Below are 21,864 nucleotides of genomic sequence, written 5' to 3'. Positions count from 1 at the left end.
CATTTAAGTCAGGGGAGTGTGGGGGCTAGTCAAAGGTATCAAGTCCTTCATCCTGCAGGAACTGCCTGCATACTCTCGCCACATCAGGTCGGGCATTATCGTGCACCAGGAGGAACTCGGGACCCTCTGCACCAGCATAGAGTCGGACAGTGGCTCTAAAGATTTCATCACCCAATAGCAGTCAAGGTGCTGTTGTCTAGCCTGTAGACCTCTGTGCATCCCTCCATGGATATGCCGCCCCAGGCCATCACTGACCCACCACTAAACCAGTCATGCTGAACGATGTTACAGGCATCATAACGTTCTCCACAACTTCTCCAGACCCTTCCTTGTCTGTCGCATGTGCTCAGGGTGACCTGCTCTAATCTGTGAAACGTACAGGGCACCAGTGAAGGACCTGCCAATTCTGATATTCTATGGTAAATGCCAATCAAGCTCCACAGTGCCGAGCAGCGAGCACATGGCCCACAGGCCACCCTCATGAAGTCTGTTTTCCGATTGTTTGGTCAGAGATGTTCACATCAGTGGGCTGCTGGAGGTCATTTTGCAGAGCTCTGGCAGTGCTCATCCTATTCATCCTTGCCCAAAGGAGCAGATACTGGTCCTGCTGATGTGTGAAGGACCTTTTACGGCCCTGTCTAGCTCTCCTACAGTAACTGCCTGCCTCCTGGAATCTCCTCCAAGCCCTCGAGACTGTTCTTGGAGACACAGCAAACCTTCAGGCAATGACAAGAATTGGTGTGCCATCCTGGAGAAGTCAGACTACTTGTACAACCTCTGTAGGGTCCAGGTATCGCCTCATGCTACCAGTAGTGACACCGACTGTAGCCAAATGGAAAACATGTGAAAAAATAGTCTGAAAAGATGAGGGGAAAAATTGTCAGTGGCCTCCACCTGTTAAACCATTCCTGTTTTGGGGGGTCATCTCATTGTTGCCCCTCTAGTGCACCTGTTAATTTCATTAACACCAAAGCAACTGAAACGGATTAACAACCCCCTCTGCTACTTAACTGACCAGATTAATATCCTACAAGTTTCATTCACCTGATGCTATGCTCCGAAGTGTTCCTTTAATTTTTTGATATGTAGATGGAGAGATCTATCTATCTATAATACATGCACCGGGAGGAAACCCCACATCCACAGTAAGCACCAGGGAATTTAACCTAATTTTCCTTATGGAGAGGTAACAGCGCGCACGCACGCGCACACACACACACTTGCACCACTATTTTTAAATGTGGATTTACAATTAATATGCAATATAAATATTGAACGAAAAGGCACTGTTTTTCGTGGTTTGGGACATCAGCTCTAATGTAATAGAGAAGCATTCATTGGCGAAATATTTTAAAAGTAAATGCTTTGAAATTAGCAAGATCGTCTCAACTAAATGACTCGCTCCCTTGCTACACAGACAGGATTTACAATTGCACTTTTGATTTCCGTTCATTCCCCCTACGGAGAAAATGTGTAGAAGAGTTGCAATAAAAATCTCTGGACACGGCATGTTCACTCCATGCCAAAGGGTGGTCCCAATTATTTCTACATTCCAGCGACTATATATGACCTGCTTTGGGAAGAGTGTGCGAGTAAGAATGGTCTACAAAGGAAGGGCAACTGCCTTAAAACTCCAAAGTTGGACTGGAGCTGGGTAAACAAAAGGATAACAGTTCTGAATTAAACACTGCATTGTTTTATTATCGGACATTAAAAAAAAACCCACAACAGGTGATTTGAAGACCTGAAGACACAACATGGGGGGGAAAAAAAAAAGTCGCTACTGCCCACCTTGAATCAGTCTGGCTGGGAAAGGTGGGACACCACAAGTCACTCGTCTTAATTGTCAATAAATGTTAATCACACACGTAATTCAGACTTCGCATGAAAGATATACCAACATTTTTTTCAGGAAAGCTCAGCCCCTGGATCCTTGAGCTGGAGCGAAAAACAGAAGCCACAATATGGCGCCAGAGCAGACCTGGGAAACCTCTTTAAGCTAAGAGGAGTTATTATATACTGGGCCAATTTATAACTTTAAAATTACTTTGGCCATTTATAGTTGCATAAATGTTATATTCCGTAACACTAACCATAAAGATTCATCCGACAATCATTTGCTTGGAACATATCAAAGCTATAAAACATCGAAGTATAAAATAAGTTTTACAAAAAGGCTTTTCCCGGATCTGAACATTACGTTCTCAAAGCCCATAGCAGCAGCAGTTTCGGGTACAAAAGTACAGTTCAAAAAAGCAGCAGTAGTAAAATTCGAAAATGTAGGCTATACCACTTATGGGGAGCGCATATTTGAACAGAAGGTCTGCTATGCCGCAAATAAAGTTTCACGTTTCTCCCCAACAGACATAATCTGATATATTGAGGTGTGGGGGTTCTTCGTCCGCACGTATCATTTGTCTGGTAATGTTACAATAATGTATACAAAGCTGTTTAGCTCTCTCAATTCGTTTCCTTGCTCTAATCCCACAGTAAAACGGTTACTTACTGTATGTGTAGTGAAGGACGGCAACAAGCAGGAGAATTCCAACAATGGACACCTAAAAATAAAAGAAGTATCAGCCAGTTACAAATAATTTGTTAACAACTAAAAGAAGACGCTATCCGGCGACAGTTTGAGCCAAACCCCAGAAGAGATTGGCCGGCTAGTACAACACATAAGCATGGCACCTATACTTTAAAACGATCGGGAAAGTTAAAATTAAATCTTAATGATTCAGAAATACTATAACTTAATAAACAGAACCAAACATACCGTTTTCCTCATTTTTTTATTTTAATAATTGTTATTATTTTTTATAATTCCTTGTAACTTTTTTTTTTTTTTTGCTGGGTTTTTTAATGCACTTAGATGTATACAGCTTTGCAGGGTGTAAGTGAAGCTGATATTAAGCAATTTATAGATGAATTGGATAAAGCTGAGTCTGTTTTCCGGACGCTTAATGACATCCTCGTGAGCGGATTGGTTGGAAAGTTAAGCGCTCGCGCCAATATGGTTAGGTCAGGAAAACACATTTCCCAGTCTGTCCCATTCCCCAAAAGATGCTGACTTTTAAAACTGCAAATAATTGTGACTTTTTCAAACGAAACGATTGACAAGCCTTTAAAAATCAAAAATGTTTGTATTCTTAAAATTAAAATCAAGTCAATCCCTTGAGATATTTTAATACAACATTTTAAACAGTCCCTAAGATGTTTGAATACGGAAAAAAGTCAGATGCATCAGTTCTAGTTTGACTTTTCCCTGTATATTAAATCACAGCATGTGGTGCTTAAGAGGGAGCGCATATAACTGTGGGGCGGGGCAGGATGCATATACGCACGAGTGTACGAATAAGCCATTGCTAGATAAATAAGTGCAGAAAATATTCAGTTGTTTCGACACTGACGGTACTAATGACTATTGAATGCCTTCGTGTATTGTAGAATCGACAAAAAAGCCGAGTGATGGTTTGTATACATAGCGGAAATAACGACAATGCCAAATGGACTGCAGAGGATGGAAGAAGTTAAAACCGACGAAGTATAGTGATGATCTGTTCAGGCTCTGCCCTTATAATAAAGAATCAGCCATTCAGTCATTACACTTTACTGATAAATGGAAAGCGCTTTAGTTTGGGCACAGTGGTCCAGTTCTGTTGACTGCTTAAGCAGAGTTATTAAGCAATTAAAAAACGGAAGGTGTATGTTGAAATTATAATGGATGGGGAAGAACTAAAATGAATACAAATAATATGATTGGGATTAGGAAATGGCAAGAGTTATGGATAGAAATGAAAAGTGGTTTCATGGATGATGTAAATTGGAACAAATTAGGCATTTTACTGGTAAAACTATAACAAGGCAGTATGGTGGATAAAACTCAAATTTATTTATTTATTTTTTTATTATTAATTTTATTACAATCCATACAAAGCAATCGAGTTTTTACAAAAAGAAAAATTGAGTTAAGATAAAACTCAAATTTGTGCATGCATGTGTAACATGGTAATTATTGGTAAACATGAAAGCAGAATGGGTTTATTAAAAAATACTGATGGAATAGTTACAGAACAACTAGCAGAATATTAGCCTGAAAAAGCACTTATTACAAATTAAATGTATTTCCTTAGCTTGCTAATAGAGTTTAACAAGTACTTGGAAGAATGAAGGAGATCAAAAGAGCTCAGCAGGGGTTACACAAAAAGATATTTTGGAGGCAAAGAAGGAGGTGCCAGGCTTTGACTAAATTTGTAATGAAAACTTTGTTGGGGTTCAATCTGTATCAGTGGCTTTTGCTTCACATTCCAGTACAGTAGGTGATGATCACACAACTTCCAGCTAAGTGTGCACTGCCATAGCTCCAAGGTGAAGAAGAAACTGGCATGATGCCATTCTTATATCACTGATGAAGCTGTATCAATAGCTTAATCTGTTTATCTTTATCATTAGGTTTGTCTGATACAATCTTTTTAAACTTTCCAGTTGATTTAGGACTTATTATTTTAGCATATTTTCTATTGAGGACAAATCATGTTTTGCTTCAACTCTGCTATTTTTTTTATAATTTGGCTTCCTGATTCTCTAATGCTAGCTACCCATATTTGAAGAATATAAAAAATATCTATACAGTACATATAGAAATAATATGTACAACACATGGTATTTTGACATATTGTTATGAAATTAAATGGTAATGTATTTTTAAGTCTATTAAATATGCTAAATCTTCCCCCTAGGAATGTCAACGTATAAGGAAAAAAATAATTGCTACTGAAATGGAACAGTAGTTGGGGTCAATGCCTCACAACTTCAGGCCTCTTGCTTTCAGCACATTAGTGTCTGTTTCCTCTAAATTTTAAGACTGAATGGATTTCAAGTCAGTTTGAGATTCAAAACTGGGATGACATGAGAGAACATGGTTGTGTGTGAATGAGTGTGCCTGTGATCCATCTAGGCACAGATGACACCAGAGCCTATATTTATCAGGTGTCTCCGAGAAGGAAAACAGTCCTAACTGGCTCAAAAATCCCAAAATGACACAAATTTGGTCCTTGGAATTAAAGCATTTTAGCAATTTTCCAAAGTTAGGAAACTACTTACTATACATTAGGTAATTTGAAGATTTATACATTTTACCACAGCTCCAAGTAAGGTAATGTTAAAGCAAGCTTCTATTTCTTCTTTCGGCTGCTCTCATCAGGGGTTGCCACAGTGGATCTTCTTCTTCCATATCTTTCTGTGCTCTGTATCTTGTTCTGTTACACCCATCACCTGCATTTCCTCTCTTACCACATCCATAAACCTTCTCATGGGTCGTCCTCTTTTTCTCTTGCCTGGCGGCTCTATCCTTACCATCCTTCTCTCAATATACCCAGCATCTCTCCTCTGCACATGTCCAAACCAACACAATCTTGTCTCTCTGACTTTGTCTCCCAACTGTCCAACTTGAGCTGACCCTCTAATGTACTCATTTCTAATCCTGTCCATCCTCGTCACACCCAATGCAGATTTTAGCATCTTTAACTCTGCCACCTCCAGCTCTGTCTCCTGCTTTCTGGTCAGTGCCATATTCTCCAACCCATATAACATAGCTGGTCTCACTGCCATCCTGTAGACCTTCCCTTTCACTCTTGCTGATACTTGTCTGTCACAAATCACTCCTGACACTCTTCTCCACCCATTCCACCCTGCCTGCACTCTTTTTTTTCACCTCTCTTCCACAATCCCAGTTACTCTGTACTGTTGATCCCAAGTATTTAAACTCATTCACCTTCACCAACTCTACTCCCTGCATCCTCACCATTCCACTGACCTCCCTCTCATTTACACACATGTATTCTGTCTTGTTCCTACTGACCTTCATTCCTCTCCTCTCTAGAGCATATCTCCACCTCTCCAGGGTCTCCTCTACTATCCTCTACTCTCCCTACTATCGCTACAGATCACAATGTCATCAGCAAACATCATAGTCCATGGGGACTCCTGCCTAATCTCGTTTGTCAACCTGTCCATCACCATCGCAAATAAGAAAGGGCTCAGAGCTGATCCCTGATGTAATCCCACCTCCACCTTGAATGCATCTGTCACTCCCACTGGAGACCTCACCACGGTCACACTTCCCTCGTACATATCCTGTACAATTCTTACATACTTCTCTGCCTCTTCCGACTTCCTCATACAATACCACAACTCCTCTCGAGGCACCTTGTCATATGCTTTCTTCAGGTCCACAAAGATGCAATGCAACTCCTTCTGGCCTTCTCTATACGTCTCCATCAACACTCTCAGAGCAAATATCACATCTGTGGTGCTTTTTCTTGGCATGAAACCATACTGCTGCTCATTAATCATCACCTCCTTTCTTAACCAAGCTTTCACTACTCTTTCCCATAACCTCATGATGTGGATCATCAATTTTATCCCCCTGTTGTTAAAGCAAGCTGCCTTCATGAAAATTGGCACACTCATAAAGATCATTACCCCAGTTGGTTTTGGGTACAAACTGTATTGTAGTAGTCAGCATATTACCCAGAATATAAGTGGAGCTGGATGAGTGATTTACAGCAAAATGTCACACAGTTACGCTGAGCTCTGCATTCCACAAACCCATGAAAGATGTGCTTTATACCTTACCTTCAGGAGGACATTGGCTGACTATTCCTCACTGCTCATCAATGGCTTTGCTGTGGAGAGAGTCAGTAGCGACAAGCTTCTTGGTGTGTATATTTCTGATGACCTCTCCTGGACAATCAATACCACCTTTGCTATCAAGAAGGCAGAACAATGCCTTTATTTTCTGCAGAAACTGAAGGGAATCAGCACACCACAACCCATTCTTACCAACTTTTACAAAGGAACTCTGGAGAGTGTCCTGACATATCACATCAATGTGTGTTTTGGGAATAGCAAAAGCCCATGAGAACAAGACTCTGCTGCTCAAGGAGTCTCCCTCTCCTTGATCCAGGGCATTTTTCAGACACACTGTCTGTATGGAGTCTCTGCCATTGTGAAAGACATCTCTCACCTGTCACACATAATGTATGACCTCCTGCCGTCAGGTAGAAGATACCACAGCATTAGGACCAGCACACCCAGGTCCTATAACAGCTTCTTTCCCCAAGCTGTCAGACTTTTGAACTCCTACATGTCACCCAGTACCATATCTCTATAACATTCCCTCAGTTATGTACTGTCACTCTACATTTTGCACTTTACTATGGATATTGAACATGTCTTGAGCTTCATAGTCCTGTGTCTTTTGTTTTGTTACATTGTATCGTTGTACTGGTTTTGGTAATGTTTTGGTGTATGATAAATGTATGTTGTGTTGCAAGGAATAAAATTTTGTTCAACCATATACTATGTATGTGGATGACTGACAATAAAAGTGGAGCTGAGCTGAGTACTAGCCTGGAAGGTTCAAGAAGGCAGGTGGTGACTCCCTGGGCACTAGATAAATAGAGCCTCGAAGAAGATAAAGGAGGGTCATGGAAAGAGACATAGCTCGCCACAGTGAAGGATTATCAGGAAGAGTGAAAGAGTGAATATAACCAGTATCAGCCCAAGAATAGCCATGGCTAGAGTCAGTGTTACTGTATACTTTACTAGGAGTTTCCAATATGCAATAACAGCAGGAGGGTGATTGTTCTGGGAGTACTGCTGGGAATCATTCTTTGTTAAATAAAGGTTCCCATTATTGGGCTTAACTCTCACTTGGTGTGTGTGTGTCTTGGTATTTCCTTCTCACTGTTCAGTACAATGTTATTCACATTATTCATGACAATTATTTGCAGCTTAGGGCAATAATCTACATGATGTTTGCCTTCTTCTTCGATTATTATTATTGTGGTGAAGTCTCAGTGTTAGTATAAGAAAATTGGACATTTACAGCAAGGGGTGCAGTAAAATAACAGACATGGCCTCCTACTGGAACTGAAACTAGGACATTTCGTAAATACGTCTCATGTTCTAGTCTGAGATAGGACAAGTTCTTATTTTTGCGTGACTTTTAGTGTAATTTCTAGGAGTAATACTGAGACGCTTGATAAATATGGGCACAGATTGGAAAAAGCAGGTTTACAAAATTAATGCCTAAAAAAAAAACTGTCCAAAAAATGTGTACATAGATCAACACATGCATCAAAGTCAAGTATCTAATGGGACTGTCAAACATTTTTCACTGCACAGAAATTTTTAAAAATCATTCTGCATGCATCCTTTGTTGTAATGCTAACTTTGAAATTTGAGGGGAAATAGTTTTTTTAACAAGATGATAATACTGAAATACGCTTCCTTATGTAATAAATGTACTCATATGTAGTCAGGAAAAAACACCACAAATAATTACTAGTGCAGATATTTCTCCAGGAGCATCACTGCCTCACTAAAGGAACAATAAAAAATAAAGAAAGAGAGAGACATACCTCCGTAGTTTAAATATCAAAAGAAACCTGCCCAGCTTCAAGTGTATCCAAGTAACTGGCAAGTACGGTATGCGGTAATTTAAAAGTAATTATAAAGTAGCCTAGTGTGTGTGTGTTCACCCTGACATGAACTGGTGCCCTGCCGAGGTATTGTTGCCAATGGTTGTTTGGACAGGCTCCATCTGTTCCATGATGCTCCCCCAAGTACAGTCGTGGCCAGAAGTTTTGAAAATGACAAGTATTGGTTTTCACAAAGTTTGCCGTGTTTTAGATCTTTTTGTGAGATGTTTCTATGGTACATTGAAGTATAACTACAAGCATTTCATAAGTTACAAAGGCTTTTATTGATAATTACATTAAGTTTATGCAAAGAGTCTATATTTTCAGCGTCGGCCCTTCTTTTTCAAGACCTCTGCAATTTGCCCTGGCATGCTGTCAATCAACTTCTGGGTCAAATCCTTACTGATGGAAGCCCATTCTTGCATAATCAATGCTCCGTGTTTGTCAGAATTTGTGGGTTTTTGTTTGTCCACTCGCCTCTTGAGGATTGACCACAACTTCTCAGTGGGATTAAGGTCTGGGGAGTTTCCTGGCCATGGACCCAAAATTTTGATGTTCTGTTCCCTGAGCCAAGTTTGCTTTATGGCACGGTGCTCCATCATGTTTGAAAAGGCATTGTTCATCACCAAATTGTTCTTGGATGGTTGGGAAAAGTTTTAGAGGTTTTGGTAATATTCTTTATTTATGGCTGTGCTCTTAGGCAAAATTGCGAGTGAGCCTACTCCCTTGGCTGAGAAGCAACTGCACACATGAATGGTCTCAGGATGCTTTACTATTGGCATGACACAGGACTGATGGTAGTGCTCACCTTTCCTTCTTCAGACAACCTTTTTTTCCAGCTGCTCCAAAAAATCGGAAAGGTGATTCATCAGAGAAAATGACTTTACCCCATGTCAGCAGTCCAATCCCTATACCTTTTGCAGAATATCAGTCTGTCCCTGATGTTTTTTCTTGGAGAGAAGTAGCTTCTTTGCTGCCCTTCTTGACACCAGACCATCCTCCAAAATTATTTGCCTCATTGTGTGTGCAGATGCACTCACACCTCCATGCTTCCATTCCTGAGTAAGCTCTGCACTGGTGGCGCCCCGATCCTGCAGCTGAATCAACTTTAGGAGACGGTCCTGGCGCTTGCTGGACTTTCTTGAGTGCCCTGAAGCCTTTTTCACAACAGCAGTGGAAACATTTTTTTTTTTTGGGATTAAGTTCATTTTCATGGCAAAGAGGGACTTTTCAATTAATTGCAATATATCTGACCACTCTTCATAACATTCAGGGGTATAAGCAAATTGTCATCAGCAAACTTTGTGAAAATTAATATTTGTGTCATTCTCAAAACTTTTGGCCACGACTGTAAGTGATTTGGGAAAATGAATGAGAGACATAAATGTAAAGTGGTCCTAAAGTGGGCTCATGAATCTCTGAATTAAGTCTCCCTGTTCCTGAATACAGAAGAAAGAGGGGTTAAAATCTGTTACATTTTATCCCTATAATTCTGGGCACCACAAAAACACTGTGTCCTGTCAGTATTTTCAGTAAGGGGCAACTATATTCTTTTTGCTACTGTACTTTTGCTACCCTACAATACTGTACAGCCAGTGTCACAGTCACATACTTATTGTCTGTCTTTCTGGAAGATGACACTGACTTGCATCCCCTGTCTGAACACCACGATAACCTGGAAAATATTTATGAAATTAAGTAACTCTAAAAAGTATTATAGAAAATAACATTAAAAAGGTTAATGAGGAACATAATTATGCAAGGAGTTTGATTGTGAAACAACTCTGAGTTAAACTGTGTGATTAGATTGACATTCTCTCTCAATCCTGTCCCCAAAGAGATATTCCTCCAGTTCTACAGAACACCTGCTTCCCAACGTCTTTCCTAAATCGTGCTCTCACGTTTCTTACCTGATGTATTACATGAATATTTTAAAAAGTCCATAGTCTTATTGCGGAGACAATACTTTTTACATACATTTCAAATATAATGTTAACCAAAGTTAGTTGAGTTGTGCAGTAACGCTGACACTTCAAATGCACTTTGTAATATATGGAGCGGATGTAATACGCAGACAAAGCGTTTATTTTGCTTTTTATACTATTCCAAAAACAGAACGATCGTGTGGATGAAGCAGAAAAGTAAAACTGGCGTCATGATTCTCTCAGAACACCAACTGGTAATTCGCGAAACAAAAAAAATGGAAAAAGTGTTGTTACGAGGGGAAACTCCGAAAATTCCCATAAGCCAAGAAAAAAACAAGGCGAATGCCCCGCCCCTCGCACCCTCTGACCTATCAATGAGACACGCCTCCATTCTCCTGGGATTGTCGAACTCTCAGATTGCAACGCACGTTTGATGGTCGCTAATGGCTCCGACTATTCTAAGAGTGAAGAGGAAAAGGGTTGCAGACCCGGTTGACGCTTTGGTGTTGGCATGTAAGCGTGTTCGTCCAGAGTCTGACGCAGAGATCGCAGGCGCGGACACTGCAGGCGCCGATATCCAGAGTGCAGTTTTTAAACTCGCCGCCACCGTCGCTTCAAAGGTACGGGCCTTAAAGAGGCCAGGGCCTCGAGTAATGAGGGGACCCCGGGAAGGCAGGGGATATTCGATCTGTCTTTGCGAATGTGGATTTGAATAGTTGCATGTGAAGGAAAACAAAATGTTGGCAGTTTGCGTAAGCTGCTGTGTTTACCGTAGGTACATTTAATCGGGCCCGTGATACTTCCACGTTAGAGTAACGTATGCTATTACAAAGTAATCAATTCAGTTTCATTGTGTTTTTAATAATTGCTTTATTAATGTAGGTGGACCATTAAACACATTAAAATATGAACCAAAGAAACAACATGCGGTGTAAACAAAAATATTCAAATACACAGGTTGATTTTATGTTCAGATTGCAACAACCATATTTTCATCTTTTGTTTTTGCTCGCTAATGGCCATATACAAGTCTTAATTTAATTCCCTTGTGTGCATTGCCTCGTAAGACAATACTAATAGTTAAAAATTGTTCAACTCTTTTATAAGAGATTGACTGTCATGCTGTCAGCATAGGTGCCCTTTGCATCAGAGTAATATTAAGGGCATGTCTAATGTAAGATGGAAAAAGAAATTGGAGAGACGTGTGCTTTTTTGCTGGTTTTGAATCTTGAGCCCAGATTTGCCAATATGGAGTTTGCATGTTCTGCCTGTGTCTGTGTGGGGTTTCCATCCACATTTACAAGCTGTGCATGTTGAGTAAGAGTATACTGTAGGTCAGTGTAGGAGTGCTCACACAGCGTGTGTTTATATGTACACACAAAACCTGGATAAGGTGTGTAAGTCGGTTAAGGCAGAAGCCTTGTTTCTTAAAAACCCACGTCCTTATGTGCAAGTACACTTTTGGAGTTCTGCTTTGGTAAAATGCTCAAACTTCTTTAGACTGTGCAAAAAAGAGTTGCCCGTCATCTGCCATAGTGAATCGGAAAACAAGCATGAAGCCTTTAATAATTTGCTTGTGTTTTATAAACACATTTAGCCCTTCATATGCTGTAAATAACACACATCCCCTTTTCATATCCTTGACCTGAATCACCAGTGAATTTGCATTGTTAACACTGGCTGCTGTGTCCCACCGTTTCAGCACAAGTATAGCAAAAAGCTAGATTAAAACTAAACTAACACTTTATTTATAGGTTTCTGTTACTGGATTGTACACTGCACACTCTTTTCTGCTTGGCTGTGCAGCTGAGCCCTGTAAAGGACTGCCTTACTGGTATCTGTGCTTCTGGCCTTAACACCCAGTTCTGCTGGGATAGTAATGATATATAAAATATTTAGACTGTTACTTTTAAATGCATTCCTTACAATACTGCCCCCGAGATTATGTTGCTGAGCTAATCACTGTTTATTCAGTTTATGTATGTAAATTTAGTGATTTCTGAAATATTGAGACAGATCATTTCAACCAAAAGAAGAAATAATGCAATTGTCTAAGCATTTGCTTCATGACATTTATTTTGTGGACATTTCTGGTTCTCCTAAAAGCATGTGCTAATTTAGCACATGTAGCAGGTGAACAGAGTTCAAGAGACATATACAGACTAAATAATATTTAAATTCTGATCCAGTTATGGGTTTTTATGGCCAAAATGTCCAGTTGCCTGCAGAGAAATCTAATGTGTTAATCTAGTTTTAGTACTTGTGTAATAAATGGACAGCTAGTACCCTTTTCTGTTATCGAGATGCAAGTCGGATTTTCGTCATTAACATTAGGGACTTATAGGCAACTATGCTTCACTCCCACTAACTTTAAGGTTAGTATTTGTAATTGGGGTAAGTCAGTCTAATAATTTAAACTTCAAGAATTAAGCAACTGGGCCGCCTCCCCCACGGAGCCCAACACTAGAATGGGTAGGACGTGCCGTCCGTTTAGTACACCAGTAACCTAGTTTCTCTAACCAGTGAATGTGTTTACATGGGTTTTTAGAAACCGAGTTCCTGTGAATAACTGGGTTGTTAAAGCACATCTAAATGCATATGCTGATGGACCGATGTTCTACAGTGCTTTTCTCGTTTTACAAAAAGTGTTGTTAAGAAAATTATGAACTTTGCATCCTGCTTCTTCCACGGTAAATATATTCAATCTGAACATTAAAACATCAGCACATCCAGCTTAGAATTACAAGACTTTTATGTGTCAAAGGGTAACTTTCAATAACTAGTCCTAGTGTGTTACATTTAGTCAATTCCCCATGTGTTTAAATTTCTGCAAAAAATGTATTTGTATACTTTAGTGTATTTATACACAAAAAATTATTTGTAATACATTACATTTCATTATTAAATTTTTTAGTGAGAAAAACTAACTAATAAAGTGTGATGAAAACTAAAGCATAATTACTGAGGAATATTAAACAAAGTAAAAACTAAAACAATTTAATGAAAAATGTTGTTCTGTGGTGGGTTGGCACCCTGCCCAGGATTGGTTCCTGCCTTGTGCCCTGTGTTGGCTGGGATTGGCTCCAGCAGACCCCCGTGACCCTGTGTTCGGATTCAGCGGGTTAGAAAATGGATGGATGGATGGATGGATGTTAAAAAAAAGTAAAACTAGAACAAGACAGGTGTCCCATCCAGGACAGTTTCCAGCATTGTTTCTGTTGCTGCACAGATAGGCTCTGTCCAATTACAATGTTGATTTGGATTAAGTAAGATTCAGAATGTTGTGTTATATTGTACTAAGAGTTTCATTAGTTGACAGTCAAGCATTAGATAATATTACTAACTCCTACTAAATGTGTGGCAAAGTGAGTCTGTTAATGAAGTGACATAATTAAGATGCTAAAATGTGGGCATTGTGAAAGGCTGTTCTGGTGTGGTTGGTATCCTTTTACCCTCCATCTAACTTTACTGCATGCTTCTCTTCCAGGATGCTTCAGTACAAAAGCAAATTCGAGAAGCTCTGTCGAGGGAACGTGCCGCTCAGGCTCTACGTCCCTCCCTGCAGAGTTCCCAAAGAATCCTCGAACAAGCACGCATTGCAAAAAGAAATGCCCGGCAAGAGAGCAGGTATCTTGTGTTGGCAAATCATCGAACTGGTATCGTGTCAGAAGAACTTAAACATTATGATGATAAAGCTCAAGAAACAGACGCAAAGGCAGAGAAGTCTTCTAGGAAAGCTGATGACCCAGTTCAAGACAAACCAGATTTTCAGATATTTGATATTGTCCAAGAAGAGGATGAAGAGGACATATCAGTCGTGAGTCTCATTTGAAGAACGTCTGTGAAAAATTAATGAGCAAGTCTTATATTTTAGGCCTGTCTTATTTGGTCTTAAGTCATATTTGTTTTCTGTGTCCCTGTTGACATCCTAGGTTTTCTCTTTTTTTTATATTCGTAAGCTTGTTCTTTAATTGCTGACATCACTTTGTATTTACCCCTGTTTTGCTTTAATTTTAAAAGTTTAATTTGCCTTCAGTTTCTTAAAACTATTTTTCTATACCATCTTCTTATAAGGGCAATTAATTGGTTGGTGCAACTGGCTCAAGGGCACTGGTGTAGAGTCTTCTAATTGAATGCAAGGTCAGTTTAGCTCTTGGTTAACTCAACCATAGCTGCACTGCACATTGTCGTTCAAAAATGAAAAACAGAAAATCTCTTCTAATTCAGACTGGTTCATAGAGCAAAGACTAAATTCTAAAGAATTCTGTGCATTCTGCACACTTTGCAGATGTGATATGAATATGCGCGGAAAAGGAAAGGGTGATGTCAAACAACATACTACTACAGGCGGGCATTAGCAAAGTGTGCAGAGTACAGGACCACGTACCTCTGTAGTGTAGGTTTTAGAAACTACTCTGTCACCTCTACATATTCATGGCCAATAGGAAACTCTTGTAGATAGCAAGTAAAGTGCTCAAAGATAACAAGATGTGTGTTTGGTTAAGGGAGAGCTTTGTTTTATCTCTCAGATTATAAGCAAATTTCACTTCAGATTTATCTTGGCTGTTGTATTGTTATGGTTTTTATTCTGGGGTCTTTTTCAGTCATTGCTGCGCATAGTGCCCTCCTTTTTGGGGGTCAAAGAAGTGGGAAACCTATAGATAAATTGACCTAGTATGAGCAAGTGTCAGTGTGTGAGATAGAGGGTCTTGCACTATAATATTGTGATATTTTTAATATGGTTTACTTATTTTGCCCCTCTTATTTTTTTCCCAAACATTAAGTAATTCAAACACTCCTGTTGAAGATTTTGAGCACCTTAAAATGTGCTTAATCCACAAAAGAACAAGTGGCAGATATTATTATATTTGTGAAACACAGTCTGTTTATCCACTTTGATGCAAAAATCAAACTGCATTATGATGAAATTTTGTAAATCTGTACACAATAAATTCCACATTGTGAAAAGTATTTCCATGTCTGTGCTTCAGGAACATAATGTAATTGCATTTGTAAATTTGTAATCTTTACTGTGAACCTGGTAAAAATAACTGATTACACCTACACATCTGCTTTTTTCTTACTACTTTGTAAATCACAAGCTACTAAAAAGTTACATGCATTTGAATGGTTTTGAAAATGTGCTTATGATACTTGTCAAATACCTGGTCTGTTTTTGCAATTGTTCTTGCAGCCATTCTCCACCGACCCTGAGACTATCCTCTGTAATTCAGTGAAAATGATTCGTGAAAAACTGACTCTGTCAGGTGAACACACAAAAAAAGAGATGGGGGATAATGTGAAAGAAGACGAATATGTGTATGACATTTATTACCAAGAATCTGCCGCCCCAGGATGGATTCAGGATATCTTGTCTGTTAAGCCCTACTTTGAAGAGAATGAGTTGGTAAGTGTACCATGGTTTCACTCATTAGTTGAGCAAATAGGTGTTTTCACAGAAAAAATTAGAATAATTTATGTACTTATTTAGAATATTCAATATAATGTGTGGTTCAGAATTTGATAGAACTTTGGCTATAAAAATAATAAAGTCTAAAAAATAAAAAGTTGACTCGTAAAAATGCTGTGTGGCACCAGCTGAAGCACAGTTGTTTGCAAATGATCAATTTTCAGCATCGACTGATATATTACACGCTCTGACCCTTACATTCCTCATTGTATGTTTTCATTTTTTTACTAGCATGAAATCAGTGAGAGTTGCTCACTACAATAGTCATTTCAGTATCACAGCAACAAATATTGAAAATGAAATGCAAAAACAATTTTTTGTTTAATATTGACTTCCTATAGCAGTTGTTTTCTTTTAATTTTGTGCTAATTATTTCCTTGCATAATCATGTATGCTTTTGATTAATTAAAACCTCAGGGAGTATGTAAGGCTGTTTGTGTGAAACATGAGTAGAAAAAGGCACACACCAATATGCTCAACATTTGACACTCATTTAACCATAGTGACATTTTATTAAGAAAAATTTCAGAGTGACGTATTGGAAATTAGAGGTCATAAGCTCTGTCTTGTGAAATCCTAGCAACAAACACAGCTTATGTCATGGCAAGAGAAAATGCTACAAGCACAATACCAGTACAGAAATTTATCATATACAATAGTTAAAAGTACAGTTGTGAAGAAATGATTATTGCACCACATTAGAGAAAATAATATACATTTGTTTAGATCTCTGTTCATTTCTTGCTGTGCTAAATTAAATTCTTTACACAGACTGAATTCTTATCAAATAAGTTAGTGCTTGATGTGATTCCACCGGTTAGGTTATAAGAAAAATGACAAAATTTCCAGCTCTTCTTCTTGCAAGTAACACAAATTATTTCAATTTATTTTTTCTTGCCCATTTCAAGTATCTTCGCTTGGCACCAGAGTAAGCAACTGTAATTTTCACTGTTGCCCACAGATGGTGAGCAGATGTTGAAAGTTACATTTTTTGAATTGAACAAAATATTCACTTTAAGTAATTTACTTAATTAAAATTAAAATAATTCAAAATAGAAACAAAAACTCTACATTAAAATGCATATGGATGTTTTTTTTTCTTGCATGTGAGGCAAAACCTCAGAAAGAGAGAAGTTTTAAAATAACTTTGCTGTATGAAACCAGCACTGATGCTTTAGGGGAACATCCTTGACATGTTTTTGATGTTTCAATCCTAGTTATTGGCATCTGCCTGGGCAAATGTCGCTATTAGAATATAATTTAAGTGTATTTGGGGGAAAAAAAGAAATCCTTACTCAAGGGCAATAGCTGACACTTGATTGTTAGTTCATCTATCACAAATTTACAAATTGTAGCACTCCATACACAATTTATAATATTGCTATATTTTGCAGATCTGTTTTTGCATATCACCTGCACCATCTGCCTTTTTGTAATTTTAACTTGTAAGCTGGTATTGTTGTTAAGAAAACAGTCATTTTTTTTTCTCCCGCTAATTAAAATTAGCCCATTTTCACTTCCAAATGAGTCGATTATAGATGACAGGATGGGCAGCTCTGGTTTTATGAGCATTATGGAAATTAAGTTGTACTGCTCCTTTAGGACACGTATTACAGTATTTCAGAATGTAAGTGTGTATTTGTACAGTTGGAAGTGGGCTGTAAGCAAAAGTAATCGCTCAGTGTTTACATAGGGAAGACCAAATTATTATTTTTCAGATTAAGGAAAGTGGAAAAATAAGATGAAAACCAGGAATCATAGGAAGGACAGACAAATGTGTTGTCTAACTAAACTCGGAGTGGAAGTAAAGGAACCCACAACTGACTGGAAGAAGACTGCTGGCGGAAACGCACATGTTCCTCTGAAATTAAGAAAAGTACTTTGATATGTTCAGAACTTTTTATTTTATCCTATGCTAAAACAACGTTCCAAGCTTCTGTTTAATACAGCAGCACACTTTTTCAATTCGTGCAGGAACATAGTGCCTTAAAAATACAGCAGTGAATTAATTAATTAGAATGTACCCTCTTTACGTAGTAGACAACAAGCTTGTTAGTTTAAGAGTTTATTTATGAAGTTGGTAAGCCTGTTTATTTTTTTTATCTTTTTGGTAAATATATTATGAAGATAATTGTTTGAATTTAGTTTTTGGTTTTTTTAATGACATATGCCAAATGCATATGTATTAGATATTTTTTATTTACATGATTCATTAGTTAAAAAACATGTTTGTTTTAACACTAGAATCTCTGAAGCCTACGAAAAAAGTCGTAATGCTGGGCCACCTTAAATTCCTTTGCACCTCTTCATCAGCGTCTTTGCTTTGCAAAAGTGTCAATCAGCACAAGCAGCCTGCTATCGCATCTTCCACTGATGCAGCTGAAGTTCTCCCAGCTCAAGTCTCTATAGCTGGGTGTGAGGTCTATTGTATAGGGTAAAAGTATACGTCTTGTGAAAGTGTTTATTTATTATTTGGACTAAAGTCTTCACACATTATACACATCATGTCATTACTATAACATCGAAAAAGTTTGTTTTACTTATGTGTTCAGCATTTCTTGCCTCACATTTCCTGTCATCCTGCACTTACACAGATCGTTGTAGACACGGAACACACATGAAATGCATGTATTCCAAATAACGATATATTATTTATCCTATACAACTCAAAACACCTCACACCACAATAAAGAGACTTGAGCTGGAAGAACTTCAGCTGCGTTGGTGGGGTTGGGATAGCAGGTTGCTTGTGCTGATCAACACATTTGCAAATCAAAGACGTTGATAAAGAGGTGTGAAGGAATATAAGGTGGCCCCTCATTACAACTTTTTTCATAGGATTCAGGGATTTGAGTGTTAAGGTATTTCAGAAAATTTTATTTTATGGTGAATGAACAATAAACATACAATTCTTTATTTTGCTAAAAAATAAACACTTGTGCTCTACAGTTTATTTGTAAAAAATACCAAGGATAAGCTTATACAAGGCTGGTTATGTAGAAACTTAGTGTAAGAACATTTTCAATTGGTATCGGTTGGTTCTGTTTACATGGAATTGGTGGGCGGTATCAGTCATAAAAAAAACCTGATTACAGCATCCCTAATTTCAGTTTATGAGTGTTTGTGTGCGGTGTCAAAGTTTCAATATATAATGTATGTGTTTCACTACAGAGTGCATATGCATCTTAAAATATAGTGTATGGGTTTCAGTATATTGTGTATGCATTTCATCATGTAGTGTGCGTCAGAAAATACTTTGAGTACTGAGATTGACAATGACCTTACAGCTTCTGAACTCAGGGATCAAAAATCCACCTAGGATAGGAAATGAAATGATTGGGATTAATTGTGTTAAGTAATCATGAGTCATTTTTTGTCAAGTTTTTATATATGCATAATGTGTCCTAGTTTTACACTTCTCAGTAATCACTTCACTTTCTATGCAAAGAAAATGCTAAGCAAGGTAAAAAAAACACATTAAGAGGAGTGTTCATATCCTAATTTTTGTACCATTTCAAAGGCCTAGTGTTTGACTATCTGATTCATTTGAGTTATCCACATAATGTAGTTTTTCATAGCCATAGATCATATATGGATGTCAAAGGTCATGTTTACATAGTATTTTTTATTACATTTAGTAACATTAATGCAATTCAGATTGATTCTTTTATGCATGGTTTCAGATAATATTTTCAAATGACGTAGTATCAATAAACTCAAGGCAAACAGCGCTGACGTCGCACTTCTTTAATGTGTTAATATGTAGATTGTTGGTCTGCTGCAGTACTTTTCCTGTAGTGTTCTTGTGGTCTTCCTGCACAGACTATCAGGAAATTCAGAATGCTTCTGGCAGAATTTTGATCTGCTTTGCCTATTTGTAGGCTCACCTGTCAGATATCAAATCATCTTCAGAACTTAGCAAGTAACTTGTAATGCTGTTTGTTCAGGCACCCAACAATTTTGAGAAGTACATATCTAATTTTAACTTGTATTTACTTGTTATATGTCTGTTTTGCTGTAAACTTGAGGAGGATGTATGTTAAGCCTCATCTACTTTTTCAAGTAAGAACTTTTTTTCTCAGTTAAAAGCATTTATTATAGTATCTGCCCGGGCAGTGCAGAGGTACAGGTGCACGTGTCTCATAGCAGGATTATGAAATGTGCTTCTCAAAATTAGTCAAGTAGATTTCTTTCCTGACCCCAGGAGAATGAATCGATCTAAACACCCTGCCTGAGGTTAAATACTTTTTATTTAGCTTGTAGCTGAAATGGCAAACAAATTCCATTACCCCAGATGAAACACTATTTATAGCAAAACATTTTCCTGGTAAGCATGTTCTTCAGGCTGATTGTAGATTTAACTAGGAGCTTTGGCAGTGTACTCAGAAATTGTCCTTAAATTAGAGATGCTGCAAATTTGTGAAATATTGTTTTTATCGGAGAATTTTTGTCCGTGATGTTTTAATTTTGCTTATTGCACCTTTTATTTGAAACATATCGCTGTTAATGATTTTGACATCACAGTACTTATGTGTGTTTAAATTTTTTACCCATACAAGGTCATTGAATGTTTAAGCAAATATGTGGATGGAATGCATGTTCATCACAGAGCACATTTCTCACACATTCAGATTGTTCAAGTGTGTGTCAACATCTTGAAATTTGAAGAGGAACTGGAGTGCAGAGTTGCTTGGAGGGAAAGCATAGCTCAAAACATAAATGTCACTTCCACTTCCCCCTTCAGAATCTGTTGTTTACTTAATCCACTGTGAACAGTAACCTTCTTCAGTGCTCTTTAATTTTCCGTTAGTACCTTTTCTGCTGATCTGCTTTAGTTTTGTGGACAGTAAAAAGAGGGGTTGAATTTAAGCCCTGTCAGTGTGGCTCTAGTTCTCACTGAATGTACAGTTATTCTCTGGATTGTTTTTTTTTTTTATGTACTCAGGTCCCTGAGGAGGATCCACAAATTCTGGAAGTGTATGAAGATGAAGATGATGAAAATGAAGAGGGAAACTGGAGAAATGACTATCCTGATGAGGAAGAATATAGTGAAGGTGAAGAAAGGTATTCAGGTACTGCAAAATATATACTTACACAGTACATACATATGTCTTCAGTCAAGTCAGAATAGTAGCAAAGCTTAAAATTAGTGTGGTAAGGCCTGGCCATCAGTAATTACAGAAAAGTTGTGTTTCAGACTAGCATTATACAAACTTAGAAGTGATTTAAAATATTCTCCGGTTTAAGTGTATACTGGTCAAGTATCATCAAACTGACTTTTTCTTCCCTTCTGTGAAGATTTCAGTGACAGCAGTTCTGATGAGGATAGAAACCAGCACTACAGGAATGGCTGGAGGTCATGGGATAAATACCAGAATGACATAATGCAGGACCTAAAACACCTTGATGAAGGAGGCACATATGAATCAGACTGAAAGTAATTCAACTGGATCTCCAAATTTCCCTTCCCTACATGGAACATTTCACCCTTTTTTTTTTTTGGATGGTCTACAAGTTTTAAGCACTTGGTAAACAATTGCCTTTGTAATTTGATGCTAAAGATCTTGTTGATACAATTGCTCTTTTAATCAGAGCACTTCTGTAGATAAAGCTGGCAACTGTACTTGGCATATCCCCATTGCACAGACACTGGATGGTGGAAGTTTGACGTTTTTATTGCACTACCTTAAAATGTTTGAAAATGAATTAAGCCAGAACCTTTACTGTAAATATCTGTACATGTATTGTATGTACTTATGTATAGTCTGAATGTACTATTTTAATAAAGTTGCAGGAGTTGTAATAATGCCATTTAACACTTTTTACCAAGCATTAATGTAAACAATGTATTCTTTATTTTTTTTAATAGCAATGCAGTGACATGAAAATCAGCTGTTATTCTAAATGCTCTGAATTCTGCACAAAAGCTTGATGTTTAGTTGACTACACAAAAGGACGCTTTTTATAAACTATATTCCTCACATGA

General features: G+C 38.0%; 2 protein-coding genes across 3 annotated transcripts in view; one reads left to right on the top strand and one right to left on the bottom strand.

Moving 5' to 3' along the window:
• Positions 1 to 10,795, bottom strand: part of LOC120535388 (alpha-tectorin-like) — a 17,298-nt gene extending 6,503 nt beyond the window's left edge. The window contains exons 1-2 of one of the 2 annotated variants that reach the window (XM_039763204.1): positions 10,777 to 10,795; positions 2,507 to 2,558 (exon numbers count right to left, since the gene is read on the bottom strand). Coding sequence is in view for 1 of the 2 variants with exons in the window: in XM_039763203.1 (XP_039619137.1) it covers positions 2,507 to 2,558; positions 2,774 to 2,785 (64 nt within the window). In the remaining variant the exon portion in view is untranslated. Of the gene's footprint in view, positions 1 to 2,506; positions 2,559 to 2,773; positions 2,818 to 10,776 lie in introns of those variants that run through there. The other variant, XM_039763203.1, reaches the window with a different exon arrangement.
• slc7a6os (solute carrier family 7 member 6 opposite strand) lies at positions 10,786 to 21,864 on the top strand. Its single transcript, XM_039763205.1, has 5 exons — positions 10,786 to 11,028; positions 13,896 to 14,225; positions 15,603 to 15,815; positions 20,824 to 20,950; positions 21,177 to 21,864. Exons 1-5 carry the CDS (start codon positions 10,852 to 10,854, stop codon positions 21,311 to 21,313), a joined length of 984 nt encoding a protein of 327 aa, XP_039619139.1. The 5' UTR covers positions 10,786 to 10,851; the 3' UTR covers positions 21,314 to 21,864.

The sequence above is a fragment of the Polypterus senegalus genome, chromosome 9, assembly GCF_016835505.1.
Source record: "Polypterus senegalus isolate Bchr_013 chromosome 9, ASM1683550v1, whole genome shotgun sequence".
NCBI classification, from domain to species: domain Eukaryota; kingdom Metazoa; phylum Chordata; class Cladistia; order Polypteriformes; family Polypteridae; genus Polypterus; species Polypterus senegalus.
This window is presented reverse-complemented; position numbering and strand designations above follow the sequence as displayed.